Source organism: Hyperolius riggenbachi, chromosome 2 (genome assembly GCF_040937935.1).
Source record: "Hyperolius riggenbachi isolate aHypRig1 chromosome 2, aHypRig1.pri, whole genome shotgun sequence".
Classification (NCBI taxonomy): Eukaryota; Metazoa; Chordata; class Amphibia; order Anura; family Hyperoliidae; genus Hyperolius; species Hyperolius riggenbachi.
Genome location: NC_090647.1, coordinates 278801949 through 278821084, shown reverse-complemented (window position 1 = coordinate 278821084; position 19136 = coordinate 278801949). Strand labels below are relative to the sequence as shown.

General features: G+C 44.2%; 1 protein-coding gene across 1 annotated transcript in view; it reads left to right on the top strand.

Moving 5' to 3' along the window:
• The window catches only part of MED13 (mediator complex subunit 13), a 191143-nt gene that overhangs the window by 84516 nt on the left and 87491 nt on the right, over positions 1-19136 (top strand). Inside the window, exon 6 of the mRNA XM_068268750.1 lies at positions 13973-14164. Within this exon, the coding sequence (XP_068124851.1) occupies positions 13973-14164 (192 nt within the window). The remainder of the gene's footprint in view (positions 1-13972; positions 14165-19136) is intronic.

Genomic DNA, 19136 nt, shown 5'->3' with positions numbered 1-19136 from the left:
TAAGCCTGCTCCTGTTGTCCAACTGCACCATTTCTATGTGATATTGGGGATAGGGCTACTAGGGTCTGGTCCTCATTTAATCTAGAACAACTTTACTTGTTTGTAATGGTAGCCCTATTCCTACCACATTCCTATCGCTGGAGAAAGCCCTCGGTGAGTAAATGTATTTACTCAATGGGCTTAGAGAGGGGGGGGGGGGGAGGAGATCAGGAGGGGGGACATCGGGAGGGAGGGGGAGGAGGGGGATAGGCCGCCCGCAAAAGCCACAATAGAAGGGGGATCCCCCCACCCGCACAGAGGGGGATCCCCCCGCCCGCAAAAGCCACAATAGAAGGGGGATCCCCCCACCCGCACAGAGGGGGATCCCCCCGCCCGCAAAAGCCACAATAGAAGGGGGATCCCCCCACCCGCACAGAGGGGGATCCCCCGCCCGCAAAAGCCACAATAGAAGTGGGATCCCCCTGCCCGCACAGAGGGGGATCCCCCCCAGCACAGCCTCCACATACAAGGGGGATCCCCCGCACATTCTCTGCCCCGCTGGCTGCCCAGGGATTCCCTAGGGTGGCTGGATGCTTGTTCTGCACGCTGTGGGTAGCACAGATCGCTACCCACAGCGTGCAGTCAGGCATCCAGCCATCCTGGGGAATCCCTCTGATAAGAAAAAAAAATGCAGCCGGCGGGGCAGAGAAACAGGAAATCTCCCTGTCGGCATGGACGAGCTCAGCTCGTCATTAACGTTTTTTGCAAGTTTTTGCTGGACGAACTCAGCTCGTCCATACCGCCAGGGAGGCTACGTAACGACTGCTGCTCTTTCACCTCTGATGTCCTTTAAGCAATATATTAATCTTTATCATCAAGAACATATACCTAAGATAAAAGGCATTTTTGTACCGGACCATCATAAATTCTTAAATAAGTCACAACTATATGCATGCCAGTAGATGTCTCTCATTAGGATCATAGGTGTTAAGGTGGCCATACATCAGGCGACTTGGTAGCCGATCGTCTATCTGATTCAATTATTAAAATCCAATTGGATGAAAATCGGTCCTGTCAAGTTCATGCCCAACCGACAATGCGACCAATTTCGGGACAAAAATTTGTCACATTCTCGATCGTAAATGCTGCAAGATGTTGAGCCGACTTGCTCGAGAAGGTGCGCGGTGGGAACAGCGTGCAATTTTGCAATGATTGACAAACGCTCCGACGCTATCCCCCTAATGAAGAATGTCCTCCTGGTGCCCCTTGTAAAGTATATACATTACCTGACACTGCCTGCGCTTGTCCCTCCGCTGGTCCAGTCGCATTCTCCTCTCCATACACACAACCCACGTGGTTTCCTAGTATGGGCGCGTGTGTGGCGTCACACCCTTACTAGGAAACCACTTGGGGGGGGCACATGTATGAAGAAGGAATCGCTGAAGCCTGCGGGGGACAAGAGCAGGCCGTGGAGGCACATTTTACATTAGGGGCTAGCATCAGTGCAGCAAATGGCGGCGCACAAGGCAGATTCTGGATTGATTTCAGCATGAAATTAATCGGCAATCTGCCTGCGGTGTATGGGCAGCTGACGGATCTCTCTCTAATCAGATTTGATGAGAGAGATTTCTCTTGGTCGAATCTACCCATACATCACTAGATACATGTGTGCCTTTATTCACCATTGTGAGGCCTTCATGATTTATATGTATTAAGCATTGACTTTACATACAATTGATTTCTTCTTTTGCAATTGTCTTCATTATTGGTTGCACAGCTTGCACTTTATATATTTGTTCATTGAACTTCAATACAGGGAGTGCAGAATTATTAGGCAAGTTGTATTTTTGAGGAATAATTTTATTATTGAACAACCATGTTCTCAATGAACCCAAAAAACTCATAAATATCAAAGCTGAATATTTTTGAAAGTCGTTTTTAGTTTGTTTTTAGTTTTAGCTATTTTAGGGGGATATCTGTGTGTGCAGGTGACTATTACTGTGCATAATTATTAGGCAACTTAAGGCCTTGTTCATATATTCTGCGTTTGGTGTGCTTGGGAAACGCATCAGAAAACGCATGGACAAAACGCGTACATTTGTACGCGTTTGTATGCGGTTTTTAAATGCGTTTGTGTGCGTCTTTATTTAGTATGCGTTTTTGGACACCTGGACATTTCTCGTTGTCCATCCCCAAACGCATCGCCAAATATGCATAAAAAAACGCATGGTCATGCGGCCATCTGCGTTTCCATTGACTTTCATTGCTATGCGTTTGTTCGCGTTCTGCACACATATGCATGCATCTATGCGTTTCAAAAACGCGTACGTTGGAAACGCATAGATGTGAACGAGACGAATAGCAATGCATTGTTTTTGCCCTGCACTAAAAAAACGCACACATCCGCAGTGGGAAAAAACGTACAGCACCGCATTTGATGTGAACGAGGCCTAACAAAAAATAAATATATACCCATTTCAATTATTTATTTTTTACCAGTGAAACCAATATAACATCTCAACATTCACAAATCTACATTTCTGACATTCAAAAACAAAACAAAAACAAATCTGTGACCAATATAGCCACCTTTCTTTGCAAGGACACCCAAAAGCCTGCCATCCATGGATTCTGTCAGTGTTTTGATCTGTTCACCATCAACATTGCATGCAGCAGCAACCACAGCCTCCCAGACACTGTTCAGAGAGGTGTACTGTTTTCCCTCCTTGTAAATTTTATGATGGACCACAGGTTCTCAATGGGGTTCAGATCTGGTGAACAAGGAGGCCATGTCATTAGTATTTCTTCTTTTATACCCTTTCTTGCCAGCCACGCTGTGGAGTACTTGGACGCGTGTGATGGAGCATTGTCCTGCATGAAAATCATGTTTTTCTTGAAGGATGCAGACTTCTTTCTGTACCACTGCTTGAAGAAGGTGTCTTCCAGAAACTGGCAGTAGGACTGGGAGTTGAGCTTGACTCCATCCTCAACCCGAAAATGATACCATGATGATACCAGCCCAAACCAGTACTCCACCTCCACCTTGCTGGCGTCTGAGTCGGACTGGAGCTCTCTGCCCGTTACCAATCCAGCCACGGGCCTATCCATCTGGCCCATCAAGACTCGCTCTAATTTCATCAGTCCATAAAACCTTAGAAAAATCAGTCTTGAGATATTTCTTGGCCCAGTCTTGACATTTCAGCTTGTGTGTCTTGTTCAGTGGTGGTCGTCTTTCAGCCTTTCCTACCTTGGCCATGTCTCTGAGTATTGCACACCTTGTGCTTTTGGGCACTCCAGTGATGTTGCAGCTCTGAAATATGGCCAAACTGGTGGCAAGAGGCATCTTGGCAGCTGCACACTTGATTTTTCTCAGTTCATGGGCAGTTATTTTGCGCCTTGGTTTTTCCACACGCTTCTTGTGACCCTGTTGACTATTTTGAATGAAACGCTTGATTGTTCGATGATCACGCTTCAGAAGCTTTACAATTTTAAGAGTGCTGCATCCCTCTTGCAAGGTATCTCACTATTTTTGACTTTTCTGAGCCTGTCGAGTCCTTCTTTTGACCCATTTTGCCAAAGGAAAGGAAGTTGCCTAATAATTATGCACACCTGATATAGGGTGTTGATGTCATTAGACCACACCCCTTCTAATTACAGAGATGCACATCACCTAATATGCTTAATTTGTAGTAGGCTTTCGAGCCTATATAGCTTGGAGTAAGTCAACATGCATAAAGAGGATGTGGTCAAAATACTCATTTGCCTAATAATTCTGCACTCCCTGTATATGGGTCGTTAAGATTACAGTACTTAATTCTAGCAATTTAAATACGTCAGCATTTATTCTCCATGGTGAGGGCTTCATGATTTACCGTATATACTTGAATACAAGTCGACCTTGTGTATAAATCGACTCCAATATTCAACCCTCTTAATCTGGAATTTTTTTGACTCAAAGTATAAGTCTACCCAGCAAAGTTAATGGCTGCACTTGAGGCTCAGGAGGGGTTCATGACTGCACTGCCTATAGTATTGCAGCCATTAACCCCTCCTGTCCCTTAAGTGAAGACAATAACTCCTCTAAGCCCCCAAGTGCTGCAATTATTCAGTCCCTTTTATGCAGCCCAGTATTTCCCCTGCCACTTTCCTTGTTAATTGTTGTGGCCAGGACTTTCACACCTGTATTTTCTTGGCATTTCCTTTCCTCAAAGTATCACTTACCACTGGGTACATTGCTGCAAATGGGAATGTCACTATTAGTAGTACACACATATGTTGCCCGTGACTCGTGTATAAGTCAACCTCTATACTTTTATGAAGTGAATCAGACCTAAATTTCTAGACTTATACTCGAGTATATACAGTGTATGTATGTATGTATGTATATATATATATATAATATTATTAAGCATGGACTTTGCACACAATTGATTTGTGCTTTTGTGATTGTATTCATGTAATGATTGCATTGCTTGCTCCTTATATATTTTCTTTCATCACTTTGTTGGGATTTGTAAATTAAGTTTCTCTTTATGGATTATTATTAGAACATTACTTTTATTTTAGCATTTTGAACACTTTCCATTTCTGCACTTTACAGACACTTTGTGGAGCTTGCTTTGTTGGTCAGAGTATGGTATAGACCTGCATTTGTGTACCAGTGACACATGATTTTGTAATCTGACTTATTTATGAAAGCCTGGTAGAACAAACATTTTTGTCTTTTTGTATCTAATAAAGATTACTAGATTGCGTACTATACGGACTATATCTGGATTAGTTTCATGGATGTCTTTGATACAGTGTACTTTCAGCCATGTAATGTACAGTATCTCACTAAAATGCATACACCTCTCACCTTTTTGTACATTTTATTATATCTTCTCATGGGACAACACTGAAGATATGACATTTTTATACAGTGTACATTTACTGTCCCAGCAAAATAACTCAACACACAGCCATTAATGTCTAAACCACTGGCAACAAATGTGAGTACAACACTTAAGTTGAGCAATGTCAAAATTGGGTCCAATTAGGCATCTGCCTCCCTGAGTCATGTTACTTGTTAGTGTTTACGCGTTTTTAGGTGTAATTGTGGCGCAGGTTTGTTATCACTCTCAAACTCTTATACTGGTCACTAGTAATTCAAAATGGCACCTCATGACAGAAAACTCTCTGAAATTGTAAAAAAGAAAAGAAAAATGTTGCTCTACATCAGAGGCGTCAAACTCGAATACTAAGTGGGCCAAAATTGTACACTGGGACCTAGTAGTGGGCCAAACTTGTACACTGGGACCAAGTCGTGGGCCAACCTCCTTACATACTGGTCACCTTCCTCCCTTATAAAGTTCTCTGGTGTCTAGTGGTCCTCCCTCCCCTATACAGTTCCCTAGTGTTTAGTGCTTTCGCTCTACCTCCCCATATGGCTTCCCTGGTGTTCTAGGGCTTCACCTCCAATATAGCTTCCCTGGTGGTCTAGAGTGGGCCAAACATAATGCAAAGTGGAGAAACCACTTGAGGGCCAAATTTAATGTCTCTGAGGGCCAAATTTGGTTCTCGGGCCAGAGTTTGACATGTATGCTCTACATGAAGATGGCCTAGGCTATAAGAAGATTGCCAACACCCTGAAACTGAGCTGCAGCATGGTGGCCAAGACCAGACAGGCCTTGCTGTTGTCAACCAAAGGCGTTGAGTGCACATGCTTATCGTCCTATCTAGAGTTTCTTTTGCAAATAGATGTACGTCTGCTGGCAGCACTGGTACAGAGGTTTGGTGGATGGAGGTCAACCTGTCAGTGCTGAGACCATATGCCACACTGCATCACATTGGTCTGCATGGTTGCTGTCCCAGAAAGAAGCCTGTACTGAAGATGATGCACAAGAAAGCCCATGAACCGTTTGCTTTAGGGTAAGGGGGCGATGGTCATGGATTACTGCAACCATGTCCTGCAGTCTGATGAGACCAAGATAAACTTATTTGGCTCAGATGTAGTCAAGCCTGTGTGGTGACAGCCAGGGGAGGAATATAAATTCCAGCGTCTCTTGCCTATTGTCAAGCATGGTGTTCGAACTGTCATTGTTTGGAGTTGCATGAGTGCTTCCGGCACTGGGGAGCTACAGTTTATGGAGGTAACTATGAAAAATGCCAACATATACTGTGACATACTGAAGCAGATCATGATCCCCTCTATTAGGCTGCAGGGCAGTACCTCAAACACCCACCAGCGTCGTGCGATCATCATGGAGGAGTGGAAGAGGATTCCAGTGGCAACCTGTGAAGCTTTAGTGAATTCCAACACTTATGCGGCTGGGGTTCTGTTGGTCATCACAGTATTGGAAGCCGTTACCGCCATGCACTCGACCCAGCCTATTTGACCAAAACTTTTCTATCATTCCTGATTGATACATTGGACCAAATTCTAATGGAAATCGATAAAAAAAAAAAAAAATTGTTGCTACACCAGTTTTCTTTTTATTCGATGAAGTTGTTGAATAGGAACATTGGTCGGTCTGCAATATTGAGCAATGTATGGGCACTCTTAGATTTATCTAAGGCATACCTATGAATGTGCCGCCAGGAGATTTGGGCGCAGGATAAAGCCTGTATATGGCTTACCCTGCTCCTGCACAAGTCCCAGTGACGTTAATTACTATTCCCCCTCCAGGCTGCCATGGATAGTGGAGAATGATGTAATTTGGCTTCCAGCTATTGTTGGCGGCCAAATTACAGTGTTTTAAAAGTAGCTTCAGCTCCATCTTTAGGAGGCGCCCAAATTGGTCACTGAGTGCAACTATAGCTGTAATTGCTATTATAGCCGATGGTGGCACCGGCTGCGCATAAAACTCCTGTGCTCTTTTAACGGCGCTCGCATCTACGGGCTCAAATCCACTAGCAGCCTTTTCTAAGCTCTAGTGCTTTGAAAAAGCTCTTGCTAATGCAATGCTATGGGGGAATTTTTATAAAATCACATCGCTCAAGTGGGATCACAACTTTAGCATTACATTAGCAAGAGCTTTTCTAATCACAAGCGCTTAGAAAGTGCTGCTAGTGGCTACCTGGCCTAGAAGCCTAAAGAGAGCCTTGTCTTGTCGGTTGGGGTTTTTTTTTTTTTTTTTTTACTACCTTATATTCCTCTTCGTATAAGACGACTGGGCATATAAGACGACCCCCCCAACTTTTCCAGTTAAAATATAGCGTTTGGGATATACTCGCCATATAATCTTCCAACGCACACCACAAAAATACATATATCATATACTGGAGGTGCTATATATGGACAGATACTGGTGCTGTACTGTATGTGGTACCCAGTATCTAACAGGATATAGACAATTGACAGGTTGGATTGCTCAATTCTCCCTCTCCATAAGCGGATTGGTCATCTCTCCCTGTCTCCCTGTTTATCAGAGCGGTATGGAAGAATAGATTGCGCTGTGCCCATAAAACACATCCTTTCACCTGTCTGGCCCGCCCTTGTATCCTATTTACCTCCTTCTCTGCCTCTCAGATCTCGCATATGTGCGCCTGTGCCGCTTCACTACAGTCCTCCAGCAGCGAGATCTAAGAGGCGGTAACAGGATAGGGCGTATCATCCGGCATCAATGACACCCAGCGTATAAGACGACCCCTGGCTTTGCAGATGATTTTCAAGGGTTAAAAAAGACTTTTACGCCAGAATATACTGGATCTTCTCAAAAAATTAGACTTTCATATATTTTAGATTCATTACACACAACTGAAGTAGTTCAAGCCTTTTATTGTTTTAATATTGATGATTTTGGCATACAGCTCATGAAAACCCAAAATTCCTATCTCAAAAAATTAGCATATTTCATCCGACCAATAAACGAAGTGTTTTTATAACAAAAAAAGTCAACCTTCAAATAATTATGTTCAGTTATGCACTCAATACTTGGTTGGGAATCCTTTTGCAGAAATGACTGCTTCAATGCGGCGTGGCATGGAGGCAATCAGCCTGTGGCACTGCTCAGGTGTTATGGAGGCCCAGGATGCTTCGATAGCGGCCTTAAGCTCATCCAGAGTGTTGGGTCTTGTGTCTCTCAACTTTCTCTTCACAATATCCCACAGATTCTCTATGGGGTTCAGGACAGGAGAGTTGGCTGGCCAATTGAGCACAGTAATACCATGGTCAGTAAACCATTTACCAGTAGTTTTGGCACTGTGAGCAGGTGCCAGGTTGTGCTGGAAAAATGAAATCTTCATCTCCTTAAAGCTTTTCAGCAAATGGTAGCATGAACCCACTTTTGAACCAGAAACAGCGGCAGAAGCGCCTGACCTGGGCTACTGAGAAGCAGCACTGGACTGTTGCTCAGCGGTCCAAAGTACTTTATCCGGATGAAAGCAACTTTTACATGTCATTCGGAAATCAAGGTGCCAGAGCCTGGAGGAGGACTGGGGAGAGGGAAATGCCAAAATGCCTGAAGTCCAGTGTCAAGTACCCACAGTCAGTGATGGTCTGGGGTGCCATGTCAGTTGCTGGTGTTGTTCCACTGTGTTTTATCAATGGCAGGGTCAATGCAGCTAGCTATCAGATTTTGGAGCACTTCATGCTTCCATCTGCTGAAAGGCTTTATGGAGAGGAAGATTTAATTTTTCAGCACGACCTGGCACCTGCTCACAGTGCCAAAACCACTGGTAAATGGTTTACTGGCCATGGTATTACTGTGCTCAATTGGCCTGCCAACTCTCCTGACCTGAACCCCATATAGAATCTGTGGGATCTTGTGAAGAGAAAGTTGAGGTGCAAGACCCAACACTCTGGATGAGCTTAAGGCCGCTATCGAACACCTGAGCAGTGCCACAGGCTGATTGCTTCCATGCCACGCCGCATTGAAGCAGTCATTTCTGCAAAAGGATTCCCGACGAAGTATTGAGTGCATAACTGAACATAATTATTTGAAGGTTGACTTTTTTTGTTTTGTTTTAAAAACACTTTTCTTTTATTGGTTGTGAAATATGCTAATTTTTTTAGATAGAAATTTTGGGTTTTCTTGAGCTGTATGCCAAAATCATCAATATTAAAACAATAAAAGGCTTGAACTACCGTACTTCAATTGTGTGTAATGAATCTAAAATATATGAAAGTCTAATGTTTATCAGTACATTACAGAAAATAATGAACTTTATCACAATATGCAAATTTTTTTAGAAGATCCTGTACAGTAGTTGTCTTTTGAAGGCAGTGCTAGAAACATTAGTAGGCACACAGAAAATTGACACTTTGGACAGAATTTTGACATTCTTGACATTTGTTGCCAGAGGTTTAGACATTAATGGCTGAGTGTTATTTTGATAGGACATCAAACCTTGCATTGTATCAAATTGTCATCTTTAGTGTTGTCCTATGAAAAGATATTTACAAAAATGGGAGAGGTGTACTCACTTTTTTGAGATACTGTACATATTGTATAGGTTCTATTTGTTTTTTGGATTTGAACCAGCAGTCTTTCTCACACACAAGGAAGACACATGCAGCGCACCGAGCAACAGACTTCTTGCTCTCCCATGAGAGGGTGAGAACATAAATAAGAAACTCTAGACAAGACAAGACAAATAACATTTATATTGCGCTTTTCTCCTTGCGGACTCAAAGCGCCAGAGCAGAGCAGCAGCCACTAGGGCGCGCTCTATTGGCAGTAGCAGTGTAAGGGAGACTTGCCAAAGGTCTCCTACTGAATTAGTGCTTGCTTACTGAACAGGCAGAGCCGAGATTCGAACCCTGGTCTCCTGTGTCAGAGGCAGAGCCCTTAACCATTAAACCATCAACCAACTCTACAGACCACAAGAAAACTGACTAGTCGCCAATAATATCTGAACATATTTTAAACTTATTACTGTAAAAGGAACCCAAAGTGAGAGACATGGAAGCTGCAATATTTATTTCCTTTCAAACAAAAAGTTGCCTGCCAGTCCTGCTCATCTTTCTTGTCAGTAGTGTCCGAATCACACACCTGAAACAAGCATGTGGCTAGTCCAGTCAGACTTCAGTCAGAAACCTCTGCTCTGCATGCTTGTTCAGGATCTATGGCAATGGACTGGATCAGGGCTGGATATTACATTATAGCACAAGATGTCTGCTTAAACAGCTAGAATCTTTGCTTCTTACTCATGACATTACTTTGAATCATGTGGATAACTACATAGTTACTAAGTAGTTGGTTGTCAGGTTTTAATTGTATGTTATGTCAAGCTATAGTTTCACTTTAGGTCCAGGTTTATTCAAACAGAAATTAAATTGACCTGCTTATTCTTTTTTTATATAGTTTGTACTTTGCATTGCCAAGACTAGAATACATGTATAATGCTATTGCACAGCTGGCTATGGTTATTTAAATCTTTCAAAGTAGGACTTGTGCATTTGAAGGTTTTCAGCTGGTATTGTACTCCTGGTTAGATTTCGTAGTGTGTGTTTGTAGTATAAGAGGCTGTGGTATTGTATAAGAGGTTGTGGCGGGTAGTCTTGTTTTCCTGTAGAGTAAAGCCCTGTGACCTTGATGTAATCGGTTTCAATTTACAGTATATTTGATCTTAGAACACAGCGTGCCTACTGAATGTGCAGTACTGCATCCACTGCAACATTATGCACACACAGTTAAACCATGTTTTGCTAATGCTCAAAGCTCTATTTAGGCGATAATAGTTTTCCTGTTATCTTTATTAACTTGAATGGTACTTTGATCAGTGTGCGTTCTCAGAGCTCAGTTGAATTTAAAAGCTAGCTTTCTCCCAGAGGAAAAGTAAAGTATGCCAAAGAAAATTAGTGACTTCGCACGATTAAACCAGCATATGGAATAGGGGCAGTGTTTTCTGTTGAGGTCTGTAAGGTTACTGTTGTGGGCTTTTATATACAGGAGGATTTTGATTCTAGGATGGCTGGAATTTCAGTGTGCACTTTGGCCCTGTCCTTTCTCATACACATGTTGATTCAGTTTTAGACAGAATGAAGCAAGTGTGCTGCGCTTTTCTGAAACTCCTTTTTTTTCTGTCATCCTTGTGTTCCCTTCCACACAAATGCTAGCCAGCAGTTATATATAAGGAATGTTCCTCTTATTTCTGCTTATTAGATGTAATTTTAACCCACTACAAACTAGCCATAGTGGATATGTACGAAGAACCAGCGACACCTATGCTAACCTAGAAATTAAAAACCCATATATAAGTAGATAAATACTACCTCTACTTACATAACAGATGTATTGTGCTATCCACGTATGATTCCTGTGAATTTTATAAATGAAAAGCAGAATATCCTATTCTAGGCAGTAGCCATTTTACCAAGCTACTGCTGACATCCTATCCTCCCTGACTTTCGTTTCCCCCCCTCCCTTATCTTGCTCATTGTGTATTCATTAGCTGCCCTCCTCCCAGAGTCTTCAGACACTTCCACTGAGGTGTATACTAGGAACTGCACTGTTTTTGTTTTGTTTTTTTCTTTCTCCAATCGCTGAGTCACCTCAGCCTTGCTTGTAAACACAGAGGTGTTTCAGATAACAAGCTAGGCAGGGAAATAAATGGAAGAGGAGGAATATAATATAGATAAAAAGAACTCCCAGCATTCAACTGTTTGGCACTGATTACTAAAGGGCCAATGCTCCTAAAGTATGTAATAACTCCAAACCATAGCAGCAGAAAAAGTTTTGCAAGTTTTTAAAGGGAACCAGAGAGGATGACACATACATACCTGGGGCTTCCTCCAGCCCCATACGCACGGATCGCTCCCACGCCGCGTCCTCCGCTGCCTGGATCTGCCGCCACCGGGTCCCGTCATTGCCGCGAGTCGGCCGGCGGACGCGGCCAATTCTCCGCATCACAGGGTGCTCTCTCCATACAGATACGCATGTGGCTGCCTACTGCGCAGCCGCATGCGTACGTGTATGGAGGGAGCCCCTGTGATGCGAACAATTGGCCGCGTCCGCCGGAAGTGACGGGCCCGGTACCGGCGGATCCAGGAAGCTGAGGATGGTGGCGTGGGAGCGATTCAGGCTTATGGGGCTGGAAGAAGCCCCAGGTATGTATGAAATCTTCCTTTTTTCACCCCCCGTTCCTCTCTGGTTCCCTTTAATGCAGGATTACCATCTTTATCACTTAATACACTGAAACCAGTTGCTGTTGAAATTTGATTTTTATGGTGACAATGCCGCTTTAAAGAGCTTTTGTCTGGAGGAGTATGCATGTAGAGTGCATTTGCCAGTTCAGCCTGATGTAGCGTAGCATAACCTTTGTAGAATAAACATGGGAATGCTAATGTATGAAAAGCATGGAGTGTACCCCTGTGGGGTGTCTTACTGTTTTGGTAAGAATCCTGTTAATTCCTTCATCTGCCAGTGTGCACTTCGAACATTTGTTTAAAACATTCATATGTACATGCCGTTTTCCTTTTCACTTCCTTTCTTACTAACAGTTGTGGTTACATTGAGGGGGTTGAGAGATGTAAACCTCAGCATAAAGCTGTTTTGGCTAAGCACTGCATGGTTATAAAAATATAAACTCCTTAAAGGATACTTAAGTCTAGAAAAAAAAATGACATTTACTCACCTGGGGCATCCCTCAGCCCCCCGAAGCTGGATGGTGCCCTCGCAGCCCCGCTCCGATCGTCCTGTCCCCGCCGGCGGCTACTTCCGGTTCGGCGCTGCTGCTAGCAGCATAGAGAGTGATAGCAGCGGCTGGGAACGTGGAAAATCAGCCGCGTTCCCAGCCTGTCGGCGGCTGTCGCCGAACCGGAAGTAGCCGCCGGTGGGGACAGGACGATCGGAGCGGGGCTGCGAGGGCACCATCCAGCTTCGGGGGGCTGAGGGATGCCCCTGGTGAGTAAATGTCATTTTTTTTTCTAGACTTAAGTATTCCTTTAAGGAGCACACCTTCCACTCTAGCTTACCTTTGTTGGCCATGAGCCTTTCAGTGACTGGTCCTGTATGGTTGAAATTAGTCAGTGGTGTAGAGAAGAGACTACTGAGCATAGCTTTAGAATGTTTATATACTGTCTGCTGTGAATCTACTTTTCATTTTGGAAGAGTCTTCCAGAAGAAAGGTGTATAGTGCTGCTTTCATAAACAGTCATATGCTTTGTGGTTCATCTGCCTGTGGCTGGAGAAACTTTTACAGTGAGAACATACAGCACTTTAATGCAGGAACTCCAGTGAAAATAATGTAATAAAAAAAGTGCCTCATTTTTACAATAATTATGTATAAATGATTTAGTCAGTGTTAGCTCATTGTAAAATCTTTCCTCTCCCAGATTTACATTCTGACATTTATCACATGTTGACATTTTTACTGTGGGCAGGTTATGTAGCTGCTCCTAGCTGTTTTGGCTGTTGCAGACAGCTGTAAACAGCAATTTCCTGTCTGTGAACATTGTTACATTGTGGCAGTTTGCCCAGAGTACCGTGGTACCAGAGTTTCTTGTGGGAGGGGTTTCCTCACAAAATCAGTCATACAGCGCCCCCTGATGGTCTGTTTGTGAAATGCAATAGATTTGTCATGTAAAAGGGGGTATCAGCTACTGATTGGGATAAAGTTCAATTCTTGGTCGGAGTTTCTCTTTAAAGAGAACCAGAGACAAAGCGCCCTCATGTATTTTACCATATATATCAATGGGAACATGACAGTAAAGACCTACCCTGCTCTCTATTTCATTCTTCTCTGCTAAATCTGCCTGTTATCAGCCCTGATAAGAATCCCTGACTGAGCATTTAGTCTAGCTTTCACCGGAATGATTAGTTATACTGATTGTGTACTTATATTTTCAATCATTGACACATGGCCAATATTTAGGTCAGGTGCTCTGACTTTGGTCTTATCTTACTCTGCTGGCTGCGTGACAGCCAGGTAAATGACATTTACAAATGCTGGAAAGATGGTCTTCTCTATATCGTTCTCATCACAAGCTACTTGTAACTAATAAAGGTATTAAGAGGTTTTATGATAACTTATGATTCTTTTTATTTCTTTCCCTCTTCCTCTTTTGTAGCTGGTGTTCGAATGGTATATCCAGCCTGCTTTGTGCTAGTTCCTCAGTCAGATATCCCTACGGTCAGCTCAACTGGGTCCACTCACTGTACGAACACTTGTTTAGGGGCCACAGTGCTTGCTTCCTCCAGAGATCCAGTCATGTCTTCAGTAACTCTGACACCACCGACTTCTCCAGAGGAAGTTCAAACCGGTAAGTTCTTATACATGCTCAGAATATCGATATAGAATTTTTTTGCACTTCCTCACCACATGTATGTTAAAGTGCCACTGTCCTTTTCTGTGTCTAAAGGCAGAGCACTAGCAGAAAGTCAATAAGTTAAGCAAAAAGACAGGTAGGTCTCAAGATCGTGAAGGGAAAGAGAAAGTCTGTTCATGCCCTTACTTACAAGGGGTCGTGGGTAATGGTGAGATGTTGTTGTCATAACATCCAGATCTCCGTGTGTTGCTGAGTAAGCCAGTAGAGGTAGACACTGTAGATGCTAGAGCTGTGAGATTTTGTGTCCTTATTTTGATGATGGTGAAATTGTACACCTTTGCTAATAAACTCAGTGGACTTGGTTTTTGCATTGCTGGACACTTCTTTACTACAGCAGTTAAAGGGCACTTAGCACAGTCTTAATTTTTTTTTTTTTTTAAAAAAAAGAACCTCCCCATAAGGGAGGTTCATATTGTTTGTGTGCCGATGGGGATGGCAGGGAGCACCATTACTTACCTACAGTGTGCTGATCCTCTGGGACTCTTCCCAGAATGCATCTTGGCGTGTGCATGTGACCTCATTGGGAAGTTTAAAATTCCACACAAGCTGCAGTCTCCCACACCTGCATCGGCACACAATACAGTGCTCAGTGCCCTTTAAGTGAGACTCTTATCTATTGAAAACACATTCAAGTAAATACAGCAGTTTATTTTAAATATTACATTTGTTTCTAATGATACAAAAAAAAATATTTTCTGAAAAATAATTTATAGTACTAAATGCAATAAATGGATATTTCAAAAGCCATGTATTCCCTTTTAAATTGTGCAAGGGTGCTTTATCAACAATTCCTTGATCTTTGGAGAATTACAGAAAGTGACCGTAATGCTTTCATTAATGCTTATTTTGTACCATTAAGTTTAAAGGGAACCTGAGATGAAGACAAAAGAAAAGATCATACATACCTGGGGGGCTTCCTTCACCCTGATCTTCCCTCAGCGCCGTTCTCCATCTCCATAATGGCTCCCGGTATCTTGGCCAGTCGGGACTTACTTCGCATGTGCGGCCTGGTTGCTCGTGTCCGCCAGCTACGCGCCTGTCGCCAGAGCTTTCTGCGCACTGCGCATGCTCCAAATGGCCCCGACTGGCCGAAGATACCGAGAGCCCTTATGGAAGATCCAGAAGGCAGAACAGTGCCAAGGGAATGATCAGGCTGGAAGAAGCCCCCGGTATGTATGATCCCCCCCCTCTTTCATCTCTGGTACACTTTAAGTATGGTTCTTCTGACATCCCTATTTTTAGTAGGTGATGCTTAGCCTTTTTATTTATTTTTCTGTCTCCATTGACTATTAAATATATAATTTAAAAGCTTATCTTGTTTGTGTGAAATGAGGCTGCAAGCAACTATAAATACTGCATTGCAATATTGATTGCATTGACTAAAAGCACAAGGTCTAGTGGTGCTAGACATAGGGGGAGGATGTGGAGACGGGCTGATGTACCTGCTTGGTACACACAATGCAATTTTCTGACAGATTTACTGTCAGGTCGATTTACAACATGTTCAATCTGATTTTCAATCGATTTTCCGTTCACTTCTATGGGAAATCGAGTGGAAATTTGATCAGAAATCAGATCGGACATGCTGGAAATAGTCCAACTGACAGTAAAGGGGCCCATACACCTAACGATTTTGCTGCCAATATACAGCAGATTCGATCACTGTGATCGAATCTGCTGTGAAATCATTGCGCAAACACTGACAGAACGATCGATTTTTTATTTTTTTTTTTTTTTTTTTATTTTTTTTTCCATCCGAAATCAATCGTTCCTGTCGATCCGTCCATGCGGAAGATTATTCTCGAGCGCCAGCGGGTCGGGAGTGCGTCCATAGCGGCGTTCGAATGCCCGACGACCGACGCAATACAGCTGCAATACATTACCTGCTCCGCCGGCGCAACTCCCCCGGTCTCCGCTGTTTTCTTCTCCGCGCTGGTCTCCGGGTCAGGCAGGCTTCACTTCTTCCTGTCTCGGCAAGAAGTTTAACCTCCTTGGCGGTAATCCCGAGCTGAGCTCGGGGTATGCCGCTGGAGGTCGCCGCTCAGGCCCTGCTGGGCCGATTTCGGTTCTGAAAAAAGCAGCACACGCAGCTGGCACTTTGCCAGCCGCGTGTGCTTCCCGATCGCCGCCGCTCCGCGGCGATCCGCCGCGTGCAGCGGCGAAAGAGGGTCCCCCCAGCCGCCCGAGCCCAGCGCAGCCGGAACAAACAGTTCCGGCCGGCGCTAGGGGCTGGATCGGGCGGCTCTGACGTCAGGACGTCGACTGACGTCCATGACGTCACTCCGCTCGTCACCATGGCGACGAGGAAAGCGAAACAAGATAGGCCGCTCATTGCGGCCTATCTTGTTACTTTCGATTGCCGGAGGCGATCGAAAGTACGCAACAGGAGCGCCCTCTAGTGGGCTTTCATGCAGCCAACTTTCAGTTGGCTGCATGAAATATTTTTTTTTTAATAAAAAAAAAACCACATTGCAGCCTCCCTGGCAAAATAAATAAACCGCCAGGGAGGTTAAACAGTAGAGGGCGCTCTACTGTTTAAACTTCCCCCAGACAGGAAGAAGTGAAGCCTGCCTGACCCGGAGATCGGGGGAGTCGCGCCGGCGGAGCAGGTAATGTATGTATGCGGGCGGGGGCAGCACCACCACAGATTGTGATCGGTTTCATGTTGAAATCGATTGACAATCTGTTTGCAGTAAAGGCAGCCATACGATCCCTCTCTGATCAGATTCGATCAGAGAGGGATCTATCTGTTGGTCGATCTGATGGCAAATTGACCAGTGTATGGCTTCCTTAAATCTGTCAAAGTTGCATCGTGTGTACCTAGCATTAGGGAGAAATTGTTTCAGATTATGGTGCTCAGGTCCCTTTAAAGCAGACCAGCACTCAGAACTTCCTCTATCTAAAAGATAAGCAACAACATAATACTCTTTAAAGAAAAATATTTCCTTGTTAAACCTGATACAAATTCTACAATAAATCTGCACTGTTTCTACTTACTGCTCTCAAGGAAGCAGACATATTGCTAACCTCCTGTGCTTTCAAATGAGTTTATCTGCTGTGGCAGTCAAGTGACATAGGGGAGAAAGCAAATTACAAATTGTGATTAGACAAGAGGGAGAATTAGACAGGCTAAACTCTAAATGCATACAGAGTGAATTTCACTAGGTTTTCCTTCTGTGCTGTGCAAGAGTTCAGGTCCACTTTGTTCCTGCAGTGGGATAGTTGCAGGGGGAGCACTACAGACAGGATGCAAGCTGGGGGGAGACAGACGACACCGTAAGAGAGCAGATTTCATTTTTTTTTTAACTTTCAGTTTGGAACTGGGAGCAGAGGAGAGACCTGGAGAGGAGTGCACAGGAGGCTGCCTCGGAAACACCCTGTCACTGTACACGCTGTGTACTGTTCTCTCCTCTGCCCCACGAACTAAGAAAGTGAGGGGGGGGTGGGGGAGCAGAGCTCTGTGAAGACATATCACCTCTCCTGCTCTCCGTAGCGGGATTAAACCAGTGGCTCCTATTCTTAAATACACTGGCATAGTTATCTGCTGTCTGGGGGGAAGATAGAGAATGAATGTGCCGCTCATGGCTGTCCCTGATTGCCTAACCCACGTGGTTTCATCTCATAACTTTTGCTGGCTGCTCACGAGGATGTGTGGGAGTGCTTCTTTGGCTGCCTCTTTTCATTTGAAAGACAGAGACTTTTCATTGAGGGAGAGAGACGAAGCAGGAATCTCTAGCTTGAGGAAGCGCATGGTCCTGCCTTTTACAACCCACCCAGCCAATCCCTGCTCCACCAGAAAGCGTGAGGTGACAGGCAGAGGAGCGCTCCTGCAGTGTACAGCATTGGCTTTCGCTATTGTGCGAGAGCTGGGCCCTGATTGCTAGCAGGCAATGGAGCGCTCCTGCCTGCAGTTTAAGCGCTGGGTTTTTCTAGCTAGGTGGGCAAATCACAACAGCTGGGCGGGGTTTTAAAACAGCGGGCGGCTCGCCCACCTATTTGGCCCTGGGGAGAACACTGAGCTTGTCTATGTTCTCTTGGCTGCACTCCTAGTTCTATACGAGCGTGGCTGTAATGCTCCGAGAGTGCCCAGAAAGCAAATTCACTCATCCATGAGCGGCTTGGTGCTTCTGTGCAGACGCAGTATGGCCAGGCTCGTGTACTTAGCTGAGTGCAGCCGCAAACGAAAAGAAAATCCCAGCCAGTGGCAATGGGGTCCTGAATGGATGACTAGACAAGCATCTGAAGACTTCAGAGGCTTCTCTCTTTATAGGCAACTCTATAACTTTTTGCTTTCTGCTGCCTCGTGTTTGCTTTAAGTTTTAGTTTTCAAAATGTTTTTTTTACTGCAAAAGGGAACCTGGCGTGAGAGGCTTATGGATGCTGCAATTTATTTCCTTTTAAACTATAGCACTGCCCTGGCAGTCTTGCTGATCTGGCATAAGTAATGTCTGAATCACACACCTGAAACAAGCATGCAGCTAAATTAGTCAGACTCAGTCAGAAACCTATGATCTGCACGCTTGTTCAGGGTCTATGGCTAAAGGCATGAGAGGCAGGACAGCCAGGCAGTGTGCATTGTTAAAAAGGTAATATGGCAGCCTCCATATCTCCCTCTCTTCAGGTTTCCTTTAGACTAGGAGCACACTAGGCATTGCAAAATACCATGCGTTTTCTGCATTTTGCGTTTCTACATTTTTTTCTTTAGGAGCGTTTTTGTATGCAATTGTTTTTCATGCATTATATTTGTGCGTTTGTGTTTTGTCTGCAGTGGGACTTTTAACCTCCTTGCCGGTTATCCTGGCTCGTGGTAACCTGCGCAGGAGGATTTCTCAGGCCCCGCTGGGCCGATTTGCATAATTTTTTTTTAATTGCATGCAGCTAGCACTTTGCTAGCTGCGTGCATATT